The sequence below is a fragment of the Pristiophorus japonicus genome, chromosome 19 (genome assembly GCF_044704955.1).
Source record: "Pristiophorus japonicus isolate sPriJap1 chromosome 19, sPriJap1.hap1, whole genome shotgun sequence".
NCBI classification, from domain to species: domain Eukaryota; kingdom Metazoa; phylum Chordata; class Chondrichthyes; family Pristiophoridae; genus Pristiophorus; species Pristiophorus japonicus.
The window spans coordinates 87,389,327-87,414,134 of NC_091995.1; the positions used below are offsets into that span (position 1 = coordinate 87,389,327).

At 47.6% G+C, this 24,808-nt stretch overlaps 2 protein-coding genes across 3 annotated transcripts in view; one reads left to right on the forward strand and one right to left on the reverse strand.

The window, feature by feature from the left end:
• Positions 1 to 2,618: 2,618 nt before the first annotated feature.
• Positions 2,619 to 14,639, forward strand: LOC139230518 (ras-related and estrogen-regulated growth inhibitor-like). Its single transcript, XM_070862347.1, has 4 exons — positions 2,619 to 3,055; positions 9,316 to 9,372; positions 11,272 to 11,345; positions 13,671 to 14,639. The coding sequence occupies exons 1-4, from the start codon at positions 2,944 to 2,946 to the stop codon at positions 14,148 to 14,150; spliced, it is 723 nt and encodes a 240-aa protein (XP_070718448.1). The 5' UTR covers positions 2,619 to 2,943; the 3' UTR covers positions 14,151 to 14,639.
• Positions 14,640 to 15,718: 1,079 nt separating this feature from the next.
• Positions 15,719 to 24,808, reverse strand: part of LOC139230018 (transportin-3-like) — a 67,083-nt gene continuing 57,993 nt past the window's right edge. For both annotated transcript variants that reach the window (XM_070861742.1, XM_070861743.1), the window contains exon 24: positions 15,719 to 18,163. The gene's annotated coding sequence lies outside the window, so the exon portion shown is untranslated. The remainder of the gene's footprint in view (positions 18,164 to 24,808) is intronic.

Here is a 24,808-nt window from a genome sequence, read left to right on the forward strand (position 1 = left end):
ACCAATCATCACACAGCAGGAGGCCATGTGGCCCATCGAGTCTGTGTCGGCTCTTTGAAAAAGCTTACCAATCAGTCCCACTCCCTCTGCTCTTTCCCCGCAGCCCGGCCTTTTTTTTCCTTTTTAGATATAAATTCAGTTTCCTTTTTGAAAGTTACTATTGAATCTGCTTCCACCGCCCCTTCAGACAGTGCGTTCCTGCGTAAAAAAAATGGTCTCCTCACCTTCCCTCTGCTTCTTTTGCCAATGACTTCAAATCGGTGTCCTCTGGTTACCGACGCTCCTCCCACCGGAAACAATATCTCCCTCGCTACTCGATCAAAACGCTTCAGGATTTTGAACACCTCCATCAAATCTCCCCTTAACCTTCTCTGCTCCAGGCAGAACAATCGCACAGTTGCCTCAGTACTGAGTGGTGTCAGCCGAGATTATGGGCTCAAGTCGCCAGGGGGGGGGGCTTGAACCCAGAACCCACCGACTCGTAGACGAGAGCGTTGCCCACGGTCACCTCAGCAAACTGGGGCTGTTTCCATTCCACTTTGGGTCTAGTACTTGCTCAGTGGCTCTGCACTGCACTCAGCAATAATCGGTGCATCTTGGGCACGGGTAAACCGCTGCAGTGTCACAGAATAGAAAATCACCATGGGGCCCATCTGTATGTCAGTATCAGCCCCTGTACATGTACAGTACACACCAAGTACACAGAAACATAGAAAATAGGTGCAGGAGTAGGCCATTTGGCCCTTCGAGCCTACACCACTATTCAATAAGATCATGGCTGATCATTCCCTCAGTATCCCTTTTCTGCTTTCTCTCCATATCCATTGATCCCTTTAGCCGTAAGGGCCATATCTAACTCCCTCTTGAATATATCCACTGAACTGGCATCAACAACTCTCTGCGGTAGGGAATTCCACAGGTTCACAACTCTCTGAGTGAAGAAGTTTCTCCTCATCTCAGTCCTAAATGGCTTAGCCCTTATCCTTAGACTGTGACCCCTGGTTCCGGACTTCCCCAACATCGGGAACATTCTTCCTGCATCTAACCTGTCAGAATTTTATATGTTTCTATGAGATCCCCTCTCATCCTTCTAAACTCCAGTGAACACAGGCCCAGTCGATCCAGTCTCTCCTCATATGTCAGTCCTGCCATCCCGGGAATCAATCTGGTGAACCTTCGCTGCACTCCCTTAATAGCAAGAACGTCCTTCCTCAGATTAGGAGACCAAAACTGAACACAATATTCCAGGTGGGGACTCACCAAGGCCCTGTACAACAGCAGTAAGACCTCCCTGCTCCTATACTCAAATCCCCTAGCTATGAAGGCCAACATACCATTTGCCTTCTTCACCGCCTGCTGTACCTGCATGCCAACCTTCAATGACTGATGTACCATGACACCCAGGTCTCGTTGCACCTCCCCTTTTCCTAATCCGCTGCCATTCAGATAATATTCTGCCTTCCTGTTTTTACCACCAAAATGAATAACCTCACATTTATCCACATTATACTGCATCTGCCATGCATTTGCCCACTCACCTGACCTGTCCAAGTCACCCTGCAGCCTCTTAGCATCCTCCTCACAGCTCACACCGCCACCCAGTTTAGTGTCATCTGCAAACTTGGTGATATTATACTCAATTCCTTCATCTAAATCATTGATGTATATTGTTGAATAGCAGTACGGCAGCATAGTGGCTATGTTACTGGACTACCAATCCAGAGGCCTGGACCAATGATCCGGAGACGTGAGTTCAAATGCAGCAAGCTGGGGAAATTTAAATTCTGTTAATCTGCAATTTAAAAAAAAAAGCTAGTATCAGTAATGGTGACCGTGAAACAACCGGTTCACTAATGTCCCTTTAGGGAAAGAAACCTGCCGCCCTTACCCGGTCTGGCCTCTATGTGACTCCAGACCCACAGCAACGTGGTCGACTCTTAACTGCCCTCTGAAATGGCCCAGCGAGACACTCCATTGTACCGAACCGCTACGACAAAGTCAGCACTGTGAGAGCACCTTCACCACACGGGACTGCAGCGGTTCAAGAAGGCGGCTCACCACCACCTTCTCAAGGGGAAGTTAGGGATGGGCAATAAATGCCGGCCTTGCCAGCGACACCCACATCCCAGGAACAAAGTAAATTAAAAAACAGGCAAAAAAAACAGAATTGTACAGCTCCTGTCTTTCAATGCCAGCACCTTGTACAGGCAGAGTAGAAACCCACGTGCGCATCAGTTCTTGCCTAATGCTTAAAGGTGCAATGGTTCCGTTTTGGATTGGACAGTTCGGATTCCTGAGAATTATAAAGATAGAAACTGAGCACCAAGTTCAGATTTTGTAATAAATCTGTCGCATCTTACAATATTCAGGCAGCAATTATTGAGGTTGACGGTGAAAATGTTATCATCAGCAGAACAAACAAACAAGCGAAAGGAAGCCAAGGTCCCTCCCCCGAGCCCACCCATTATCTAAGCCCGTGTCCTGTTTTAGAACAGAGGCACTTTGAGTGGCATCATTGCACCAAGCTCGACACAGCAAGCATCGGGCGGGCACTAGGACCCAAGCGAGCTGTCGAGAGGCTGAAATCAACAGACGTCGCCAGTGGAAATAGAGTGGAACTGATTGTAAGGTGTTTGGTCCAAAGTATTTAGCATCACATCCTCGGGAGAGAGGAGCAGATGTGCTGGCACTCCCAATAAACAGACTGAGGCTCGAGTACCGTGCTGTGCCCAGGAAGGCTGCTCAGAAAATAAAATCACTTGCAGGACGTTGGACATAAGCCTTTCCCGACCGCTTTTAAGTTTCGTTAAACGCACGGATAGAGGCTGGAATGCTTGGCAGAGGGTGGACCCAGGTTCCTGTGGTATCAGGGTCGCTGCAGCGAGAGTCGTGATGCCCCTCCTGGTTGAGAAGCTGGCTGGAAATCTGAGCTGAAGCGACAACATGACCATGTCCAACTTTCAGTTGCCCCGGCCTCTGAAGAGAGCTCAGCACCTGGCTGGGTGCAGGACTGTGAGAGTGGCCATCCTCGGGCAAGGGGCAGTGGGAAAAACCGGTAAGCTTTCATTAGAATATCTCTACTTTGTTTCTAATGTAATCCAGAACTGTTTCAGCGTAGTCAATAACAGAAGCTCATTGTAACTAGAGTTACTGTTTATTCAGCAGGGTCAGGGTCACTCACTGTGTAACTGGACAGAGTCCCTGTTTATCCAGCAGTGTAAGGGTCACTCACTGTGTAACTGGATAGAGTCCCTGTTTATCCAGCAGGGTAAGGGTCACTCACTGTGTAACTGGACAGAGTCCCTGTTTATCCAGCAGGGTAAGGGTCACTCACTGTGTAACGGGACAGAGTTCCTGTTTATCCAGCAGGGTGAGGGTCACTCACTGTGTAACTGGACAGAGTTCCTGTTTATCCAGCAGGGTAAGGGTCACTTACTGTGTAATTGGACAGAGTCCCTGTTTATCCAGCAGGGTAAGGGTCACTCACTGTGTAACGGGACAGAGTTCCTGTTTATCCAGCAGGGTAAGGGTCACTCACTGTATAACTGGACAGAGTCCCTGTTTATCCAGCAGGGTAAGGGTCACTCACTGTATAACTGGACAGAGTTCCTGTTTATCCAGCAGGGTACAAAGTATCCAACCATTCCCATCTATCATTTTTTGGTAGCAATTCCTTGCTTCTCCCATCAGATTTGTTGTTGCTTGGATCCAGCCCTTTTTATCCCTCTTTTCTCTCTGCCCAGTTCATTTTTCTGCGGAGAGGTTAGTTATTAAAGTTTTCAGTTAACTTTTGGCCGCAGCTAAGCAAACAATTGGAACTGCAGCAAAGCTCCCATGTCTGTCCAAACCGCAGCCTGCCTGTTGTCTGGCTTTTGGTAAGGGCGATCACCCTGCACTCAATGTATCTTTCCCCGCTCAGATTCTGTTTTAATCATTTGTGTCCCCGGTCCAAGTTTCAGGTTTGGGGGGGGGGGGGGGGGGGGGTCGTGGACCAGGCTGTCCACCTCTGTCAAAGCTTTTTCATACATTTCTTTTCATAGAATCATAGAGAATTGCGACACAGAAGGAGGCCATCGTGTCCATTTCGGTTGACGAAGAGCGATCCGGCCTAATCCCACTTTCCAGCTCTCGGTCCCTAGCCCTGTAGGTTACGGCACTTCAAGTGCACATCCAAGTACTTTTTAAATGTGGTGAGGGTTTCTGCCTCTACCACCCTTTCAGGCAGTGAGTTCCAGACCCCCACCACCCTCTGGATGAAGAAATTTCCCCTCAAATCCCCTCTAAACCTTCTACCAACTACTTTCAATCTATGCCCCCTGGTTCTTGACCTCTCTGCTAAGGGAAATATGTCCTTCCTACCCACTCTATCTGGGCCCCTCATAATTTTATACGCCTGCATTAAATCTTCCCTCAGCCTCCTCTGTTCCAAAGAAAACAAACCCAGCCTATCCACTCTTTCTTCATATCTAAAGTTTTCCAGTCCTGGCAACATCCTCGTAAATCTCCTCTGTACCCTCTTTACAGAAATCACATCGTTCCTGTAATGTGGTGACCAGAACTGCACGCAGTACTCTAGCTGTAGCCTAACTAGTGTTTTATATAGTTCAAGCATAACCCCCCTGCTCTTGTATTCTATGCCTTGGCTAATAAAGGCAAGTAACCCATATGCCTTTTTAACCACCTTATCTACCTGTCCTGTTGCCTTTAAGGATCTGCGGACATGCACTCCAAGGTCCCTCTGTTTCTCCACCCCTCTCAGAACCCTCCCATTTATTGTGTATTCCCTTTTCAACAAAGCAAAGCGAATTGTGAGGAGACCATTATTAGGGAGTAGGGGAGCAGTAACCAATACCTCAGCACCTGGCTGCTTCAAACTGTTCAACTTGCATTTATACAGTGCCTTTAAGAAGAATGAGAGGTGATCTTATCAAAACATAGAAGATAATGAGTGGGCTCGACAAGGTGGAAGCAGAGAGGATATTTCCACTCATAGGGGAAACTAGAACTAGGGAGCATAGTCACAGAATAAGGGGTCGCCCATTTAAAACGGAGATGAGGAGGAATTTCTTCTCTCAGAGGGCCGTGAATCTTTGGAATTCTCTACTCCAGAGAGCTGTAGAGGCTGGGTCATTGAATATATTTAAGGCGGAGATAGACAGATTTTTGAGCGGTAAGCGAATGAAGAGTTATGGGGAGTGGGCAGGGAAGTGGAGCTGAGTCCATGATCAGATCAGCCATGATCTTATTGAATGGTGGAGCAGGCTCGAGGGGCCAGGTGGCTGACTCCTGCTCCTATTTCTTATGTTCTTAACGTAGAAAAACGTCTCAAGGGAGCTTCACAGCAGTTTAATCGAGTTGTTAAGGCAGGTGACCAAAAGTTTGGTCATAGAGCATAGGGTTTAAAGAGCCTCTTAAAAGGAGAGAATTTGAGAGCTTGGGGCCCAGGCAGCTGAAGGCTTGGCTGCCAATGGTGAAGCGATTATAATCAGGGATGCGCAAGAGGCCAGAATTAGAAGAGCGCAGACATCTCGGAGAGTTGTAATTTTTATCTCATAATACTCCTGTGAAGGGCCTTGGGACATTTCACTATGCTATAGGTGCTATATAAATACAAGTTGTTGTTGTTGTACCAGTAAAAGTGACAATGGAACTGTTGGATTGTCATGAAAACCCAAATGGTTCACTAATCTCCTTTGGGGAAGGAACCGTTACCTAGTCTGGGCCAATACTCCCTTGAAGCTGGACCTCCCGTGCAGTTGGCCCACACGCTTTTCAATGGGAAAATCCACCCGTGCGCGATATTTTGAATGGGCCGCGCTTCCCCAAAAAAACAATGACTGGGAACATAGAAAAATTATGACACCGAAGGAGGCCATTCGGCCCATCGTGTCCGTGCTGGTCGAAGAAGAGCCGAACCCACCTCCCAGCACTGTGTCCGTAACCCTGTAGGTCACGGCACTTTAAGTGGTCTGGGCCTATATGTGACTCCAGTCCCACACCAGCATGGTTAACTCTTAACCGCCCTCTGAAGTGGCCCCTCGAGCCAGTCAGCACCACCTTCTCCAGGGCAACCAGAGATGGACAATAAATGCTGGCCCCGACAGCGACTCCCACCTCCCGACAATTTAAATATGAAAACATTGTTTATTAAGGTAGTTTCTTTTGAGTTTCCCTCAGCTGCTCAAGGCAGTGAGGAGTAAGACCTGATAGAGTGCAATAAGTTGTAGGCCTTATTTCCAGCCAATGATGATCGTTACTGGGGCAGTGGTACAGGGATATCAGTCGGCCTCAGCGACCCCAGTTTAGGGTGGAGGGAAGATCAGCCTGGGCTATTGTTGTTATCCAGCCAATCCTGCTGGACACGGGGCCTGTGGACACTAGGTAAGAACAGGATACAGTTGGCTGTGATTTCACCCCCCCGCCCCCCCCATACCTGCCCCGTTTCCCCTGGTCAAATACCTGTAGCCTGATGACTCTTACTGATAACGCTCGCAGAGTGCTGTTAACTGTTCAAGGGCTTATTCCTAAAAAATGCTTAGGCAGTTCAGTATTTATTCAGCGGGGTGCTGGGGATTAAGACATGTTTGTTGAAGCTGTGTCCATCTTCAAGCTTTCACAATAATATTCAGCTTAAGAAAGGATGAACCGGCTGGGTCTCTTTGCTCTAGAAAAGTGAAAGCTGAGGGGTGACCTGAGAGAGGTCGTTAAAATTATGAAGGGGTTTAATAGACGGAGTGAGTCCAAAACTAGGGGCCATAAATATAAGCTAGTCGCTAATAAATCCAGTAAGAGAATTCAGGAGAAACTTCTTTACCCGGAGAGTGGTGAGAGTGTGGAACTCACTACCACAGGGAGTGGTTGAGATGAATAGTATAGATGCATTTAAGGGGAAGCTACGTGAGAAAGGAATAGAAGGATATATCAGAACATAAGAACATAAGAATTAGGAACAGGAGTAGGCCATCTAGCCCCTCCAGCCTGCTCCGCCATTCAATAAGATCATGGCTGATCAGGCCGTGGACTCAGATATCTGTGATTTGAATACATTCAATGAGCTAGCCTCAACTGCTTCCTTGGCAGAGAATTCCACAGATTCACAAACCTCTGGGAGAAGAAATTCCTTCTCAACTCGGTTTTAAATTGGCTCCCCTGTATTTTGAGGCTGTGCCCCCTAGTTCTAGTCTCCCCGACCAGTGGAAACAAACTCTCTGCCTCTATATTGTCTATCCCTTTCATTATTTTAAATGTTTCTATAAGATCACCCCTCATCCTTCTGAACTCCAACGAGTAAAGACCCAGTCTACTCAATCTATCATCATAAGGTAACCCTCTCATCTCCGGAATCAGCCTAGTGAATCGTCTCTGTACCCCCTCCAAAGCTAGTATATCCTTCCTTAAGAAAGGTGACCAAAACTGCACGCAGTACTCCAGGTGCGGCCTCACCAATACCCTGTACAGTTGCAGCAGGACCTCCCTGCTTTTGTATTCCATCCCTCTCGCAATGAAGGCCAACATTCCATTCGCCTTCCTGATTACCCGCTGCACCTGCAAACTAACTTTTTGGGATTCATGCACAAGGACCCCCAGGCCCCTCTGCACCGCAGCATGTTGTAATTTCTGCCCATTCAAATAATATTCCCTTTTACTGTTTTTTTCCCCAAGGTGGATGAACTCACATTTTCAGACATTGTATTCCATCTGCCAAACCTTAGCCCATTCGCTTAAACTATCTAAATCTCTTTGCAGCCTCTCTGTGTCCTCTACACAACCCGCTTTCCCACTAATCTTTGTGTCATCTGAAAATTTTGTTACACTACACTCTGTCCCCTCTTCCAGGTCATCTATGTATATTGTAAACAGTTGTGGTCCCAGCACCGATCCCTGTGGCACACCACTAACCACCGATTTCCAACCCGAAAAGAACCCATTTATCCCGACTCTCTGCTTTCTGTTAGCTAGCCAATTCTCTATCCATGCTAATATATTTCCTCTGACTCCGCGTACCTTTATCTTCTGCAGTAACCTTTTGTGTGGCACCTTATCGAATGCCTTTTGGAAATCTAAATACACCACATCCATCGGTACACCTCTATTCACCATGCTCGTTATATCCTCAAAGAATTCCAGTAAATTAGTTAAACATGATTTCCCTTCATGAATCCATGCTGTGTCTGCATGATTGCACTATTCCTATCTAGATGTCCCGCTATTTCTTCCTTAATGATAGCTTCAAGCATTTTCCCCACTACAGATGTTAAACTAACCGGCCTATAGTTACCTGCCTTTTGTCTGCCCTCTTTTTTAAACAGAGGCGTTACATTAGCTGCTTTCCAATCCGCTGGTACCTCCCCAGAGTCCAGAGAATTTTGGTAGATTATAACGAATGCATCTGCTATAACTTCCGCCATCTCTTTTAATACCCTGGGATGCATTTCATCCGGACCAGGGGACTTGTCTACCTTGAGTCCCATTAGCCTGTCCAGCACTACCCCCCATCTCCTCTTCATCTCGTCCTATATGATAGGTCGAGATAAGAGGAGGGGGAGTAGGCTTGTGTGGTGCATAAACACCAGCACGGACCTGTTGGGCCGAGTGGCTGTAAAAATTCGATGTAATTCTCTGGAGAATCAGTTGCATACACAAGTTAAGAACATAAAGAAAGAAGAGAAAGAAGTATTCCATTTATACAGCGCCTTTCATGACCACTGGACATCTCAAAGCGTTTTTACAGCCAATTAAGTACTTTTAGAGAGTAGTCACTGTTGTACTGTGGGAAATGGGCCGCCAAATTGCTCACAGTAAGCTCCCACAAACATCAACCTGATAATGACCCGATCTTTTTTTGTTATTTTGATTGAGGGATAAATATTGGCCCCAGGACACCGGGAGAACTCCCCCCTGCTCTTCTTTGAAATAGCACCATGGGATATTTTACGTCCACACAAGAGGCCAGACGGGGCCTCTGTTTAACGTCTCATGCAAAAGACGGCACCTCCGGCAGTTCAGCACTCCCTCAGCACTGCACTGGAGTGTCAGCCTAGATTTTATGTGCTCAAGTCCCTGGAGTGGGATTTGAATCCACAACCTTCTGACTCAGAGGTAAGGGTGCTACCCACTGAGCCACGGCTGACACCAAGAACAAGGAGCAGGCCATTCCGCCCTTCAATCCTGCTCCGCCATTCAAACCGATCATGGCTAATCTTAAACCTCAACTTTAAAGGATGCCAAGTATAGGGAGCAACGGTGCAGGGAGGGTGAGGTCAGTCAGCACAGCCTCTGGCATCATGTCTAACTCTCACTCCTTTCCTTTTGCAGCGATCACTGTGCGCTTCATTACGAAGAGATTCATTGGCGAGTATGATCCAACTTTGGGTGAGTTTTTAAAAATTCATTCTGGGATGTGGCCATCACTGGCAAGGCCAGCATTTATTGGCCATCCCTAATTGGCCTTAAGGTGGTGGTGAGCCGCCTTCTTGAACCGCTGCAGTCCGTGTGGTGAAGGTGCTCCCACAGTGTTGTTAGGGAGGGAGTTCCAGGATTTTGACCCAGCAACAAAGAAGGAACGGTGATATATTTCCAAGTCAGAATGGTGTGTGACTTGGAGGGGAACGTGGAGGTGGTGGTGTTCCCGTGCGCCTGCTGCCCTTGTCCTTCTAGGTGGTAGAGGTCACGGGTTTGGGAGGTGCTGCCAAAGAAGCCATGGCGAGTTGCTGCAGTGCATCTTGTAGATGGTGCACACTGCAGCCAGGGGGCGCCGGTGGTGGAGGGAGTGAATGTTGAAGGTGGTGGATGGGGTGCCGATCAAGCGGGCTGCTTTGTCCTGGATGGTGTCGAGCTTCTTGAGTATTTTTGGAGCTGCGCTCATCCAGGCAAGTGGAGAGTATTCCATCACACTCCTGACTTGTGCCTTGTAGATGGTGGGAAGACTTTGGAGAGTCAGGAGGTGAGATAGTATGGCACACAATAGTTTCCGAAAAGACCCTTCATGAAGCACCTGGTGTGTAGGCCGCAAAGGTGTGTTGTATTTACGGTACCGCAGTCATAGGTCAGTGCTGGTGCATGTGCCTCTCTTTTGTATTTGGGTGGGATCTTTCGCGCCTGTTGAGGGAGTGCAGCGAAGGTTCACAGACTGATTCCCGGGATGGCAGGACTGACATATGAGGAGAGACTGGATCAACTAGGCCTGTATTTACTGGAGTTTGGAAGGATGAGAGGGGATCTCATAGAAACATAAAATTCTGACGGGACTAGACAGGTTAGATGCAGGAAGAATGTTCCCGATGGTGGGGAAGTCCAGAACCAGAGGACACAGTCTAAGGATAAGGGGTAAGCCATTTAGGACCGAGATGAGGAGAAATCTCTTCACTCAGAGAAATGTGAACCTGTGGAATTCTCTACCGCAGAGAGTTGTTGATGCCAGTTCATTGGATATATTCAAGAGGGAGTAAGATATGGCCCTTACGGCTAAAGGAATCAAGGGGTATGGAGAGAAAGCAGGAAAGGGATACTGAGGTGAATGATCAGTCATGATCTTATTGAATGGTGGTGCAGGCTCGAAGGGCCGAATGGCCTACTCCTGCACCTATTTTCTATTTCTAATTGGACTGAATACATCAATATGCAAGACTGCCACTAGCCGGAATCTCTCAACAATATGTAGTGAGTGTCTATTGCTCTGAAACAGACTGATAGCTGTCGGAATGTCTCACTCCCCTGCGCAAGCCTGTTGCAGCGTGCGAGAGACACGAGATTGGCAGCTGCAAAATATCTCCCCGACATGATGAAACCTGATGAAGCTTCGCAGACAGGAGTGAAAAGTAGCACAGCTTTTCAGGAGAACCCTGCTAACAATGGAGCGTATTCAGCAACCTCATCGCTGTGACTCACAGGCCTGGCTCAGACTCGGAGCAATGGTGCAGAAAATGATACAGCGCCCAGCCCTCACTCCTCACTATTTGGCCATTTATCAGCTCTCCCGCACAGTAACAACTTACATTTATATAGCACCTTTAAAGCAGGAAAACATCTCAAGGCACTTGCAACAAAAGTCGACACTGAGACACATAAGGAGATATTAGGACAGGGGACCAAAAGCTTGGTCAAAGAGTAGGTTTTAAGGAGCGAGTTAAAGGAGGAAAGAGAGGTGGAGAGGTTTAGCAAGTGAATTCCCCAACTTTGGAGAAAAAGCAGCTGAAGGCACGACCACCAATGGTGGAGCGATGAGAATCGGTTATTTTCTACCCTATAATCAATGTTTCCCCTCGTTCACAGAGACAATATACAGACACGTGTCCTCGGTGGATGGTGAATGTGTGCAGTTTGAAGTTCTCGATACTGCAGGACAGGTAAGGCAATCAGAGCAGGTGAGGTCTTTATGACCAAGTGCCACTTACTGTAGAAACAGGAGTTAGAAGAGCAGTCACTGATTAGCAGGCAGGGAGCTACTGGGGAAATCTAGAACTAGGAGGCATAGTTTCCAAATAAAGGGTCACCCATTTAGAACTGAGATGAGGAGGAATTTCTTCTCTTAGAGGGTCATAAATCTGTGGAATTCTCTGCCCCAGAGAGCTGTGGAGGCTGGGTCATTGAATATATTTAAGGTGGAGATAGACAGATTCTTGAGCGATAAGGGAGTGAAGAGTTATGGGGAGCAGGCAGGGAAGTGGAGCTGAGTCTAAGATCAGATCAGCCAACATCTTATTAAATAGCGGAGCAGGCTTGAAGAGCCAATGGCTTACTCCTGCTCCTATTTCTTATGTTATTAAAAAGCGCTTGCATTTCTATAGTGCTTTCACGATCTCAGGATGTCCCAAAGTGCTTTACTTTTGAAGCACTTTTTGAAGTGTAGTCGCTGTTGTAATATAGGAAATGCAGCAGCCAATATGCACACAGCAAGCTCCCACAGCGTCAGCCGTGGCTCAGTGGGTAGCACACTTGCCTCTGAGTCAGAAGGTTATGAGTTCAAGTCCCACTCCAGGAACTTGAGCACAAAAAAATCTAGGCTGACACATCAGCACAGTGCTGAGGGAGTGTTGCACTGTCAGGGGTGCCGTCTTTCAGATGAGACGTTAAAACCAAGGCCCTGTCTGCTCTCTCAGGTGGATGTAAACGATCCCACGGCACTTTTCCGAAGATGAGCAGGGGGAGTTATCCCTGGTGTCCTGGGGCCAATATTTATCCTTCAATCAACGTAACAAAAAAGCAGATTATCTGGTCAATATCACATTGCTGTTTGTGGGAGCTTGCTGTGCACAAATTAGCTGCCACGTTTCCCACATTACAATAAGTGACTACACTCCAAAAGTGCTTCATTGGCTGTAAAGCGCTTTGAGATATCTGGTGGTCATGAAAGGCACTATATAAATGCAAGTCTTTCTCCCACAAACCACAATGTGTATTTGGACTTCCAGAAGGCATTTGACAAGGTGCCACATAAAAGGTTACTGCACGAGATAAAAGTTCACGGGGTTGGGGGTAATATATTAGCATCGATAGAGGATTGGCTAACGAACAGAGAACAGAGAGTCGGGATAAATGGTTCATTCTCTGGTTGGCAACCAGTAACTAGTGGGGTGCCGCAGGGATCAGTGCTGGGACCTCAACTATTTACAATCTATATTAACGACTTAGAAGGGACTGAGTGTAACGTAGCCAGGTTTGCTGACGATACAAAGATGGGAGGAAAAGCAGTGTGTGAGGAGGACACAAAATATCTGCAAAAGGACATAGACAGGCTAAGTGAGTGGGCAAAAATTTTGCTGGTGGAGTATAATGTCGGAAAGTGTGAGGTCATGTACTTTGGCAGAAAAAAATCAAAGAGCAAGTAATTATTTAAATGGAGAAAGATTGCAAAGTGCTGCAGTACAGCGGGAACTGGGGGTACTTGTGCATGAAACACAAAAGGATAGTATGCTGGTACAGCAAGTGATCAGGAAGGCCAATGGTATCTTGGCCTTTATTGCAAAGGGGATGGAGTATAAAAGCAGGGAAGTCTTCCTTCAGCTACATAAGGTATTGGTGAGGCCACACCTGGAATACTGCGTGCAGTTTTGGTTTCCATATTTACGAAACGATATACTTGCTTTGAAGGTAGTTCAGAGAAGGTTCACTAGGTTGATTCTGGGGATGAGGGGGTCGACTCATGAGGAAAGGTTGAGTAGGTTGGGCCTCTACTCATTGGAATTCAGAAGAATGAGAGGTGATCTTATCGAAATGTATAAGGTTATGAGGGGGCTTGACAAGGTGGATGCAGAGATGATGTTTCCACTGATAGGGAAGACTAGAACTAGAGGGCATGATCTTAGAATAAGGGGCTGCCCATTTAAAACTGCGATGAGAAATTTCTTCTCTGAGTTGTAAATCTGTGGAATTCGCTGCCTCAGAGAGCTGTGGAAGCTGGGACATTAAATAAATTTAAGACAGAAAGAGAGAGTTTCTTAAACAATAAGAGGATAAGGGGTTATGGGGAGCGGGCAGGGAAGTGGAGTCAAGTCCACAATCGGATCAGCCATGATCGTATTGAATGGCGGAGCAGGCTCGAGGAGCCGTATGGCCTACTCCTGTTTCTATTTCTTATGTTCTTAAAACGACCAGATAATCTGCTGCCCGTACCCGTTACCACACCTCACACACCAAAAAAGGAATAACAGAGGTTAATTTTTTTTGCAAAGGAAGAAGATGCGATGTTGATCGAAGAAAAGATCAAGTGGGCGGAGGGCTTCATCATCGCCTACTCCGTGACGGACCGCTGCAGCTTCGACGAGGTGCTGAGACTCCGCTTCCTGATCAGCCATGTCCACGCGGGCTTGAAGCGGGGCCACAGCGACGCGCCGCCCCCGGTGGTGATCGTGGCCAACAAGAAAGACCTCCAGTACGACCGGATGGTGACCACGGAGCAGGGCGACAGCATCGCCCGGGCACTGAAGTGCCCCTTCTTCGAGATCTCGGCCCGCGACAGCTACGAGGAGACGGTGGGCGTCTTCAACCTGCTCTACCGGGAGTTGGCGACCAGTGGGGCACTGTCAGCCTTCCGGCGGAAGGTCTCCTCCAAACTCATGGACAAGATCCCCAGAATCCCCTCCACCGCCACCATGAGCTTGAGCAACCGCAGTTTCAGTCTGAGCTCCGTAAAGGATTTCCTGACCGATTAACTTCTTGCGGCATTGCATCTTGCGGACGGGACAATTGGGGGAAAAAAAAACTTGCCTTTGTTATCACCACCTTTCCTGAGCTGTGGACGGCCCAAATCGGTTAACAACCAATGAAGTATAGTTACATAAAGCAGCAGCCAATTTGCGCACAGCAAGCTCCCACAAACAGCGATGAAATAATGAGATGATGTTGTTTATTTTTGCGATATTGGTTGAGGGATAAACAGTGGACAGCAGGGGAGAACTTCCCTGCTCTTCGAACAGTGCCCATGGGATCTTTTACGTCCACCCGATAGAGCAGACGGGACCTTGGGTTAACACCTCATCCGAAAGACGGATTGCTTTGCTGTCAGGCTGACTCAATGCTGCATTTTCTGGTGACCCTCAGCACCATGATACACGGTGAACGATACGTTTACATTTGGTGGTGAACCCAGGAAGGACTGAGGGCTTTTTCTATTTAAAAAAAAAAATGAAAATAAAAACAAAATAATGAGAGACGCTGTCCGATTCGATTGATCCGCCTTAACAGCGATTAAAATATTTCTTTCTCTTCCTCTGTTGAAGGCACCGGCTCCATTGGCGGGGCAAAGTTGCACGGGTGGCTAACACTTGCTGGCAACTTGCCCAAGTGCAGTATATACATTCTCAGGATATTGGCAACACATGCCAAGGCCGCCTTGGGTTTTTATGCCAAGCCGACAGCTCTCGTGGTCATTTTTTTTCCTCTCGGGGCTGGCCCACAAATGAGATCAATGTATTTTAAGAAGTGTCAGCAGAAGCAGTGATTGAGAGGAGGGGGCTGCCCTCTCCCCAGAACGGTAAGGTTAGAAAGGGGAAGAGACCACAGGCTCCCGCAAAGGGTAAATGCTGGCACGATCCGGTTGGGTTGAATGGCCTGTTTCCATGTAGTTTTACGTACATACCAGAGTGCATCAGAGAAAACGTTTTACAACATATTTACCGAATATAACTTGTTCGCACACGCGGAAGGGGAAGGAGAGGGAGATGAGGTCAGAAACGGTCCATTAATGGGTAGCGATTACACGCACCCAAGCCCATTAACAGATTGCGCACACTGACAGGATGAGAAGGTGGCCATCAATGTTCCCTTTAAGCTGCGCAGACCGCGCAGTGCTCTGCAGCTCCTGTGCAGGACCAAGCGGCCGAATGGCCTACTCCTGCTCCTATTTCTATATCCACCGACTTTTAAGTAGGAAAAACCACATAGGTATTCTGAATGGGCTGCGCAGCCTCTTAAAAGGGCTGTGCACCCCCTAAAAAAATTACATTGGTGGCCATTATCAAATATAAAAGTTACCCACGGAGCTAGGATGAAGAAGAAAGTGAAAGAAAAAGGAATAACAACTTCTAATTAATTACAAGTACTAATAATAACATGGGGGGGGGGGGGAAAAGAGAGCAAAACTTAACAGATGAAAGTTACCCATACAGCTATCCAATTAAGATCTAAATTAGTTATCCAGTTGAGGGGAGGGGGAATGGAGAGAGAGAATAATTTTTGGTTTTAAAATGAAAAAGCACAAACACACACACAGAGGCAGCGACATTTTTTCAAAATTTAATATCAAAAAGTTCTGTACACTGGCAAAACGTCTGTACCACCAAACACTGACAAAACGATTCACATGAATCAGACAGCGAGACACAAGTGTTTAAATTAACTCACATATGAAAGGACTGCACAGTACAACAATGTTATTTGGTTCTTTTTTTTTACACCTTTTGCTTTCAAACTGCTGCAAAACTGAAAAAATAGAAGTTGTTCTGAATTTGTTAAGCCAGTTATTTAGAAAAAAAAACACCTCTTGAAACCAGTCCCCAGCTTTGTGTGTTGCTTGCTCCCAGTGTGGGCACCGTCTGCGTTGCCAGTCTGCCGAGACGCGTCCGCTCTCAGTGACGGGAGTGAGAAAGTGCCATCGTTCTGAGGCACCTGAACAGTGGGGGCTCCTTAGCCCAGTCCAACCTGGTCCCACCCACCCCCTCCTAAACCAGCGAGTTCACTGAATGCATCTTCAGGCCTGCGACCAGGCCTCCATTCACCGAACTACACGGCAGACTGCTTAATGTCGCCCGCCTGCCCTGTTGGTAATGGTCGAGCTCTTGCGCCAGTGTCGTGGTCATTCACGGCCATACCAGTAATGGACAGCGCCCGTAGACTGCTGTGAAACCCGCGCTAATCCCCCAGTCCGCGGCTGCTGCCTTACTCGCCTGGATCCTGATAACCACTGCTCGACCCATTTGGTGCTGACTCGGCTGTGCGGCCTTTGGCTCTTCCTCCGGCTTTGGTGATGGGGTCTGAAATAAACTGAAGCCCAAGACCCTGTTGCATCCTTTACCCGGGCGAGTGCAGGCACCAGCAATGGCAAATCACCAAGGTGGAATGGCCATGAAAGATCGCCTGCGCAGAGACAGTGCCAGACGCAGCGCTCAAAATAACGCGCCGTCAGAGCTATATAAATAAAAAGCTCCCTCCCAGTGCTCACTACAATCACTGCCCTCGCCATTCAGGCTCCCCCAATATCGCTGGTCGCCACTGCGGCCGATGTGCCCACACACAATTGGCCAAGTTGGTTATCGGCAGAAACCATCACCTGGGTGGAGAGGCGGTGTTGAGCTTCTTTTTAAAAAAATAAATTTAAAGGCGCCTGTTTACATTGTGATCAGTGCCTGTTGCATGTTCCGCTCGTGTGACAGACAGTAACAGAATCTCAATGACACAGTTCTTAAATAATTACGTGCCTTCTTAATGCAGGAGGATAAATGTCGGGGAGTGGTGGGGGAAGAGGAGGGCAGTGTATTCAGTATGAATAATCTCTAATCTAATTAGAGAGAGCGATATCTTTGTCATTGAATACCCACCAGGTTGGGTTCCCTTTTGTATCCGAGCGATGGTTACCATGAATTAGGGAGCTGCTCCACTGAGAAGCTTGAACAAAAGGAACAAATTTGTATAGCTCTCAGGGAGGACAATATACTTCCAAAGTAATTCAATTCTATGGTACTTGTGTAGGCAGGCAGTTAGCTTGCTCACAAAAGTCCTACAAACAGGGAGTTAGATAATCAGTTAATGGTTTTAGATGGAGTTTGACCTCCTCATGGGAGACAATCCTGATCTCTGAATAGGATCGTTAATGCCAAGCTCAATTGACAGACCTCAGTTCGATGTCTCACCTCGAACAATGCAGCACTCCCTCAGCACTGGACTCTCAGTCTAGATTATGCGTTCAAGTTCTGCAGTGGGGCTTGAACCCACGATCTTCTGACTTGAGGAGGGGAGTGTGTGCCACCAACTGAGCCAAGCGAGTTGTCCAAGCTGGGGAAAGTTAGTCGCGTGCATGTTTCGGGCCAGAGGAACGTTTCATCAGACCATGCATCTCTGGCTGAGCTCAAAGACCAGATCCACACATCAATCTCCTGCCTCCCCTGTGGGGACCCGTAAAATTGGTGCAAGACACCCAACATGGTGCAGATTCAAGGTAGGGGTAACAATCACTTCACTTTTTGATAGCTGGGGTTGGGAAGAGTGACAGTATTGACATTTAAAATACTTGCCCCTCCCTAACACTATCCTCCTTATAATACAATTGCACCTTATTTTAACCCAATATATTCTGGTATTCATTTAAATGAATACTGTGCGGTTTATACAGAAATAACCCCCCTCTGCCTCGGTCATCTGTGGTGACATCGAGCCAGAGTTTCAGATGACGGTGTTAAGACAAGATGCGACTGATCGAACAATTTCATTTGATGAATCGATCGAGACAATCAAGGCCCCATCCCTACCCAGCCTCTGCTGCTGAAGCCACGATGGCTGGATCAGATCTGTCCCCTTTCCCGCCCCCCCACCAGGACAAGCCCTTGTGGAATCCAGCCTTTTCAGTAAAGCTGGAAAATGCACTCGGTTCCTTTTCTCTTTCTCTTTTGTTTACTGAACGCCAAGCAATTTATTCCTCCCTCTGTGTCCCGGAGAGGGACTGCGTACAAAACTGGGGAGGAAAAACAAAAACACACAAAAATAAGTTAGTGGTTGGCGTATTTTGATGCAGCCTCCCAATCCTGATGGCGAGCCCCTCATCGCGACCCAGCTAATTACTCCAAACACAGCCAACGGAGGTTTTCAACAGCTCAGCACTCCGGCTTATACTAGCAATCCACATTGCATTTCTCCCACCCCACCCTGGCAGCAAATTCAAATCCCAGTCAGAACCCCCTCCTTTCGTCACTTGACATCGATACAAGCCTTCGGAGTCAATAATCACACCCCACCAGCAGCAGAAACAATCACCCAGAAATAGGAGTCTCCAAGCTCCTGTGTTGCACAGATGCCTACCAGGGAGGCTCAGGGGCCACACAGAGTTGGAATCTCTGTTCCCATTAAATTGCAGATAAGCTTACATGTTGCTGACACCCACAGATCATGACGTTTCGATTTAGGAATTATCCAGCAGGGAGTCCTTATATAAAAAAAAAAATACAACGGCTCTTTCCAAACCTTCAGGGCCACAAAGTTCACACAGGACGAACGGAGGACCGAATAGCCCGAGGACCCCACAGATAGGACACCCCCTGCTCTAGAATGCACCACAAACAAATGTTACCCGCCTGCTTCCCTCCTTCGTATACGGTCAGTCAGAGTCAGGCAGGGCTGTGAGGTAGTTTGCCGCAGATATAAATCGCAATTACTTGGTGTCATTTTAGTAATGGAGAACACAAAAAGAGAATGCATTTGTTGGGATGCGAATAAAGGCGAGAGACGGGTGTGTTTGGGCCTAAATGGCCGCTTTGCAGTAACGTTTTCTACCTCTTGAAGCGGAAGACATGTTTCTATGTTAGAAGCAAAGGAAAGAGTTCATTGGATTGAATTGAGGGATGGGCATTGATCCCTGCTGTTCCTCGGTGAGCGCGGGCAGAGATGGGAATGGGATGTGCAAAGGAACCACCAGAGCGTCCCTCGGGCAGGGAGGTGTTGCTACAGTTGTACAGGGCCTTGGTGAGGCCACACCTGGAGTATTGTGTACAGTTTTGGTCTCCTAACTTGAGGAAGGACATTCTTGCTATTGAGGGAGTGCAGCGAAGATTCACCAGACTGATTCCCGGGATGGTGGGACTGACCTATCAAGAAAGACTGGATCAACTGGGCTTGTATTCACTGGAGTTCAGAAGAGTGAGAGGGGACCTCATAGAAACGTTTAAAATTCTGACGGGTTTGGACAGGTTGGATGCAGGAAGAATGTTCCCAATGTTGGGGAAGTCCAGAACCAGAGGTCACAGTCTAAGGATAAGGGGTAAGCCATTTAGGACCGAGATAAGGAGAAACTTCTTCACCCAGAGAGTGGTGAACCTGTGGAATTCTCTACCACAGAAAGTAGTTGAGGCCAATTCAATAAATATATTCAAAAGGGAGTTAGATGAAGTCCTTACTACTCGGGGGATCAAGGGGTATGGCGTGATAGCAGGAATGGGGTACTGAAGTTGCATGTTCAGCCATGCACTCATTGAATGGCGGTGCAGGCTAGAAGGGCTGAATGGCCTGCTCCTGCACCTATTTTCTATGTTTCTATGTTTTCCACATCGACAATACCGACGAGAGAACCTGAAGGATGTGTGGGAATCAGACAGCAGCTTACTAATAATTTACTAGCTGCTGCTGAGGTGCATTTATGCACAGCACGGAACAGAGGGCCGCTCTGCCTGTCCGTTCAGCCTCATTAATCAGAAACATAACATAGCAGTTGCCCAGAGGGAAATCACTGTGCTTGTGGGGTGAGGGGGGAGGGGGAAGGGAAAGAGTTTACGTCATCCACAGATGGCTTCGGCTGGTAAAGGCAGTGTATAAGTCAGCAGATTCGACACTGTGCTCAGTTAGTTGATCTCAACCATAGAAAGAAAAGACTTGCATTTATATAGCACCTTTCACGACCACCAGACGTCTCAAAGTGCTTTACAGCCAATGAAGTATTTTTAAAGTGTAATCACTGTTGTAATGTGGGAAACGCGGCAGCCAATTTGCGCACAGCAAGCTCCCACAAACAGCAACGTGATAATAACCAGATAATCTGTTTTTTAGTCATGTTGATTTAGGGATAAATATTGGCCAGGACACCGGGGAGAACTCCCCTGTTGTCCTTCGAAATAGTGGCCGCGGGATCTTTTATGTCCATTTGAAAGAGCAGATGGGGCCTCGGTTTAACATCTCATTCAAAAAACGGCACCTCCGACAGTGCAGTGCTCCCTCAGCACTGCACTGGAGTGTCAGCCTAGATTTTTGCATGCTCAAGTCCCTGGAGTAGGACTGGAACCCAGGACCTTCTGACTCAGGGGAGAGAGTGCTGCCCAGTGAGCAGCTGACCATGGTTCCAAGCTAGTCGGTGGGGCTAAAACTGAGCAATCCTGGGTTAGGGATGACGAAAATCAGCCAGCTCTCCTGATCGCTGCTGGAAAGTGTCTGCGTGCGGGCATCAGATGAGAAGAGTATCAGGGTGTGAGCAATGCTTCCCAATGTAAGCTATGCGGTTACGCAGTAATGGCAAAGGTCCCGTGCAGGGCGCTAACTGGCTTTTCCATTGCAGTTACCGCCCAAGCGCACAAATTTAAAGGGACCCCGCAGTTAAAGAAACAGTCCGCGCAGAACAAAGCGCAGCTTACAGGCAACACTGGCTGTGATGCCTCCACAGTCGAACAGCTTTGCCAACACTTAACTTAGCTGATAAAAAAAGAATGGCCACCTAGGAAAAGTACCAGGTACCCATCAAACGAAGGAGATAAGGGGAGAACATTAACACGCTTCAAAGACCACCAGACCCATCAACCCATCACATTCTGCAGAAATATCCACACCTCGGCTTTCGATTGGTTGGAGCAAGATTGCACAAAAAAAACGAGTGGTGCGTCCACGCATTAAACGGGACGTCTAACGGGTCATATTTGTAATGCAAGATCCCAATCTGAAGCTCGATTCTTAGTAATAACATTTTGCTGCTTTTCAAATGAATGATTATACTGAATTTCTGCACAGATATGTGGCAAAAGCAGTCAGCAAAAAGGGGGGAGTGGCATTTTCAATCGTGGATGGGGTGAAACGTGTGCACACACAGTCACAGACACAAACACTCTCCAATAGGATAGTGATCAGGAACAGGAATCCTGGCCAACATTTTCCAAGATAGAGATCAGGGACAGGAACCCTGGCTGACTCTACCGCTCCCTAGCCTCAAGGCACTGAATTCTACAGCAACGTCTCCGCCACCTCATCTGCCGAGATTCAGCTGACTTGGCCCGGACCGAGAGCGAGCGTAGAGAGACTCTCAGTCTGTGTGGCCTCGAGCCGCACCACAAGCAGTGGATTTATTCATGTACTTGTAGCTGCCCTCGACTTGTGCTTCAGCAAACAAAAACAAGATTGTCTGATCTCTCTCCCGATGTTGAAACCAGACACAGCCAGCAATTTTGAGCTTGGGCTGGGTGGTTTTTCTCCTCTTACGACCCTTGAACTTCTGGATGTGGTCAAACCAACGGGCTATTTCTGAAGTGAATTTAAAAAAAAAAAAATTAAGCTCCCTGGGCGCCGCTTGTGTTTGCATCTCGGCGTCGCTGACCGCCAGGCGGGTTAGGAGACAGGAAGCCAGCATGTTTACTGGGGAAATGGTCAAGCCAACGATGTGGAACGTGGCTGCTCCCCACCTAGTGGGACCACAGGGGACCTGCGAAAACCTCCAGCCGCGAGGCACTTCCGCAGAGCAAAGAAAACAAGCGGCTTGGCAGAGAACGCTGGGCCAAGGGGAGCCATCAACATAGGCAGTCCCTCGAAATCGAGGAAGACTTGCTTCCACTCTAAAAGCGAGTTCGCAGGCGGCTGTACAGTCCAATGCGGGAATTACAGTCTCTATCACAGGTGGGACAGGCAGTGGTTGAAGGAAAGGGTGGGTGGGGAGTCTGGTTTGCTGCATGCTCCTTCCGCTGCCTGCGCTTGATTTCTGCCTGCTCTCAGCGACGAGACTCGAGGTGATCAGCGCCCTACCGGATGCTCTTCCTCCACTTGGGGCGGTCTTTGGCCAGGAACTCCCAGGTGTCAGTGGGGATATTGCATTTTATCAAGGAGGCTTTGAGGGTGTCTTTGTAACGTTTCCTCTGCCCACCCGGGGCTCGCTTTCCGTGTAGGAGTTCCGAGTAGTGCGCTTGCTTAGGGATGAATACGTGGCTTGAGGAATGGTGCAAGAGGGAGGAATTCACATTCCTGGGACATTGGAACCGGTTCTGGGGGAGGTGGGACGGTCTGCACCTGGGCAGGACTGGAATACCACGGGGCAGAAAACACTAGTGGAGTTGTGTACAGACCACCAAACAGTAGTAGTGAGGTTGGGGACAGCATCAAACAAGAAATTAGGGATGCATGCAATAAGGGTACAGCAGTTAACATGGGCGACTTTAATCTACATATAGATTGGGCTAACCAAATTGGTAGCAATACGGTGCAGGAGGATTTCCTGGAGTGTATTAGGGATGGTTTTCTTGACCAATATGTCGAGGAACCAACTAGAGAGCTGGCCATCCTAGACTGGGTGATGTGTAATGAGAAAGGACTAATTAGCAATCATGTTGTGCGAGGCCTCTTGGGGAAGAGTGACCATAATATGGTAGAATTCTATATTAAGATGGAGAGTGACACAGTTAATTCTGAGACTAGGGTCCTGAACTTAGGGGAAGGTAACTTCGATGGTATGATATATGAATTGGCTCGAATCGACTGGCGAATGATACTTAAAAGGGTTGACGGTGGATAGGCAATAGCAAACATTTAAAGATCACATGGATAAACTTCAACAATTGTACATCCCAGTCTGGAGTAAAAATAACAGGGAAGGTGGCTCAACTATGGCTAACAAGGGAAATTAAGGATAACGTTAAATCCAAGTAAGAGGCATATAAATAGGCCAGAAAAAGCAGCAAACCCGAGGACTGGGAGAAATTTAGAATTCAGCAGACGAAGACGAAGGGTTTAATTAGGAGGGAGAAAAGAGAGTATGAGAGGAAGCTTGCTGGGAACATAAAAACTGAGTGCAAAAGCTTCTATGAAGAGAAAAAGATTAGTGAAGACAAACATAGGTCCCCTGCAGTCAGATCAGGTGAATTTATAATGGGGAACAAAGAAATGGCAGTTGAACAAATATTTTGGTTCTGTCTTCACGAAGGAAGACACAAATAACCTTCCGGAAATACTAGGGGACCAAGGGTCTAGTGAGAAGGACGAACTGAAGGAAATCCTTATTAGTCAGGAAATTGTGTTCGCGAAATTGATGGGATTGAAGGCCGATAAATCCCCAGGGCCTGGCCTGATAGTCTGCGCCCCAGAGTACTTAAGGAAGTGGCCCTAGAAATAGTGGATGCATTGGTGATCATTTTTTGAGGATGTAACTAGTAGAGTGGACAAGGGAGAACCAGTGGATGTGGTGTATTTGGACTTTGAGATTGGTGTGCAAAATTAAAGCACATGGTATTGGGGGGGTAATGTATTGACGTGGATAGAGAACTGGTTGGTAGACAGGAAGCAGAGAGTCGGGATAAACGTGTCCTTTTCAGAATGGCAGGCAGTGACTAGTGGGGTGCTGCAGGGCTCAGTGCTGGGACCCCAGCTATTTACAATATACATCAATGATTTAGAAGAAGGAATTGAGTGTAATAGCTCCAAGTTTGTAGATGACACTAAGCTGGGTAGCAGTATGAGCTGTGAGGAGGATGCTAAGAGGCTGCAGGGTGACTTGGACAGGTTAGGTGAGTGGGCAAATGCATGGCAGATGTAGTATAATGTGGATAAATGTGAGGTTATCAACTTCGGTGACAAAAAACACGAAGGCAGAATATTATCTGAATGGCAGCAGAATAGAAAAAGGGGTCATGGTACATCAATCAGGCGGTGAAGGCGGCAAATGGCATGTTGGCCTTCATAGCTACGGGATTTGCGTATAGGAGCAGGGAGGTCTTACTACAGTTGTACAGGGCCTTGGTGAGGCCTCACCTGGAATATTGTGTTCAGTTTTGGTCTCCTATTCTGAGGAAGGACGTTCTTGCTATTGAAGGAGTGCAGCGAAGGTCCACCAGACTGATTCCCGGGATGGCAGGACTGACATATGAGGATAGACTGGATCGACTAGGTCTGTATTCACTGGAGTTTAGAAGGATGAGAGGGGATCTCATAGAAACGATATAAAATTCTGATGGGACTGGACAGGTTAGATGCAGGAAGAATGCTCCCGATGTTGGGGAAGTCCAGAACCAGGGAACAGAGTCTCAGCATAAGGAGTAGGTCATTTAGGACAGAGCTGAGGAGAAATTTCTTCACTCAAAGAGTTGTTAACCTGTGGAATTCTCTACCGCAGAGTTGTTGATGCCAGTTCGTTGGATATATTCAAGAGGGAGTTAGATATGGCCTTTACGGCTAAAGGGATCAAGGGGTATGGAGTGAAAGCAGGAAAGGGGTACCGAGGTGATGATCAGCCATGATCTTATTGAATGGTGGTGCAGGTTTGAAGGGCCGAATGGCCGACTTCTGCACCTATTTTCTATGTTTCTATGTCTCATGTCGGGCATGTGGACGATGTGGCCCCCCCAGCAGAGCTGGTCGAGTGTGGTCAGTG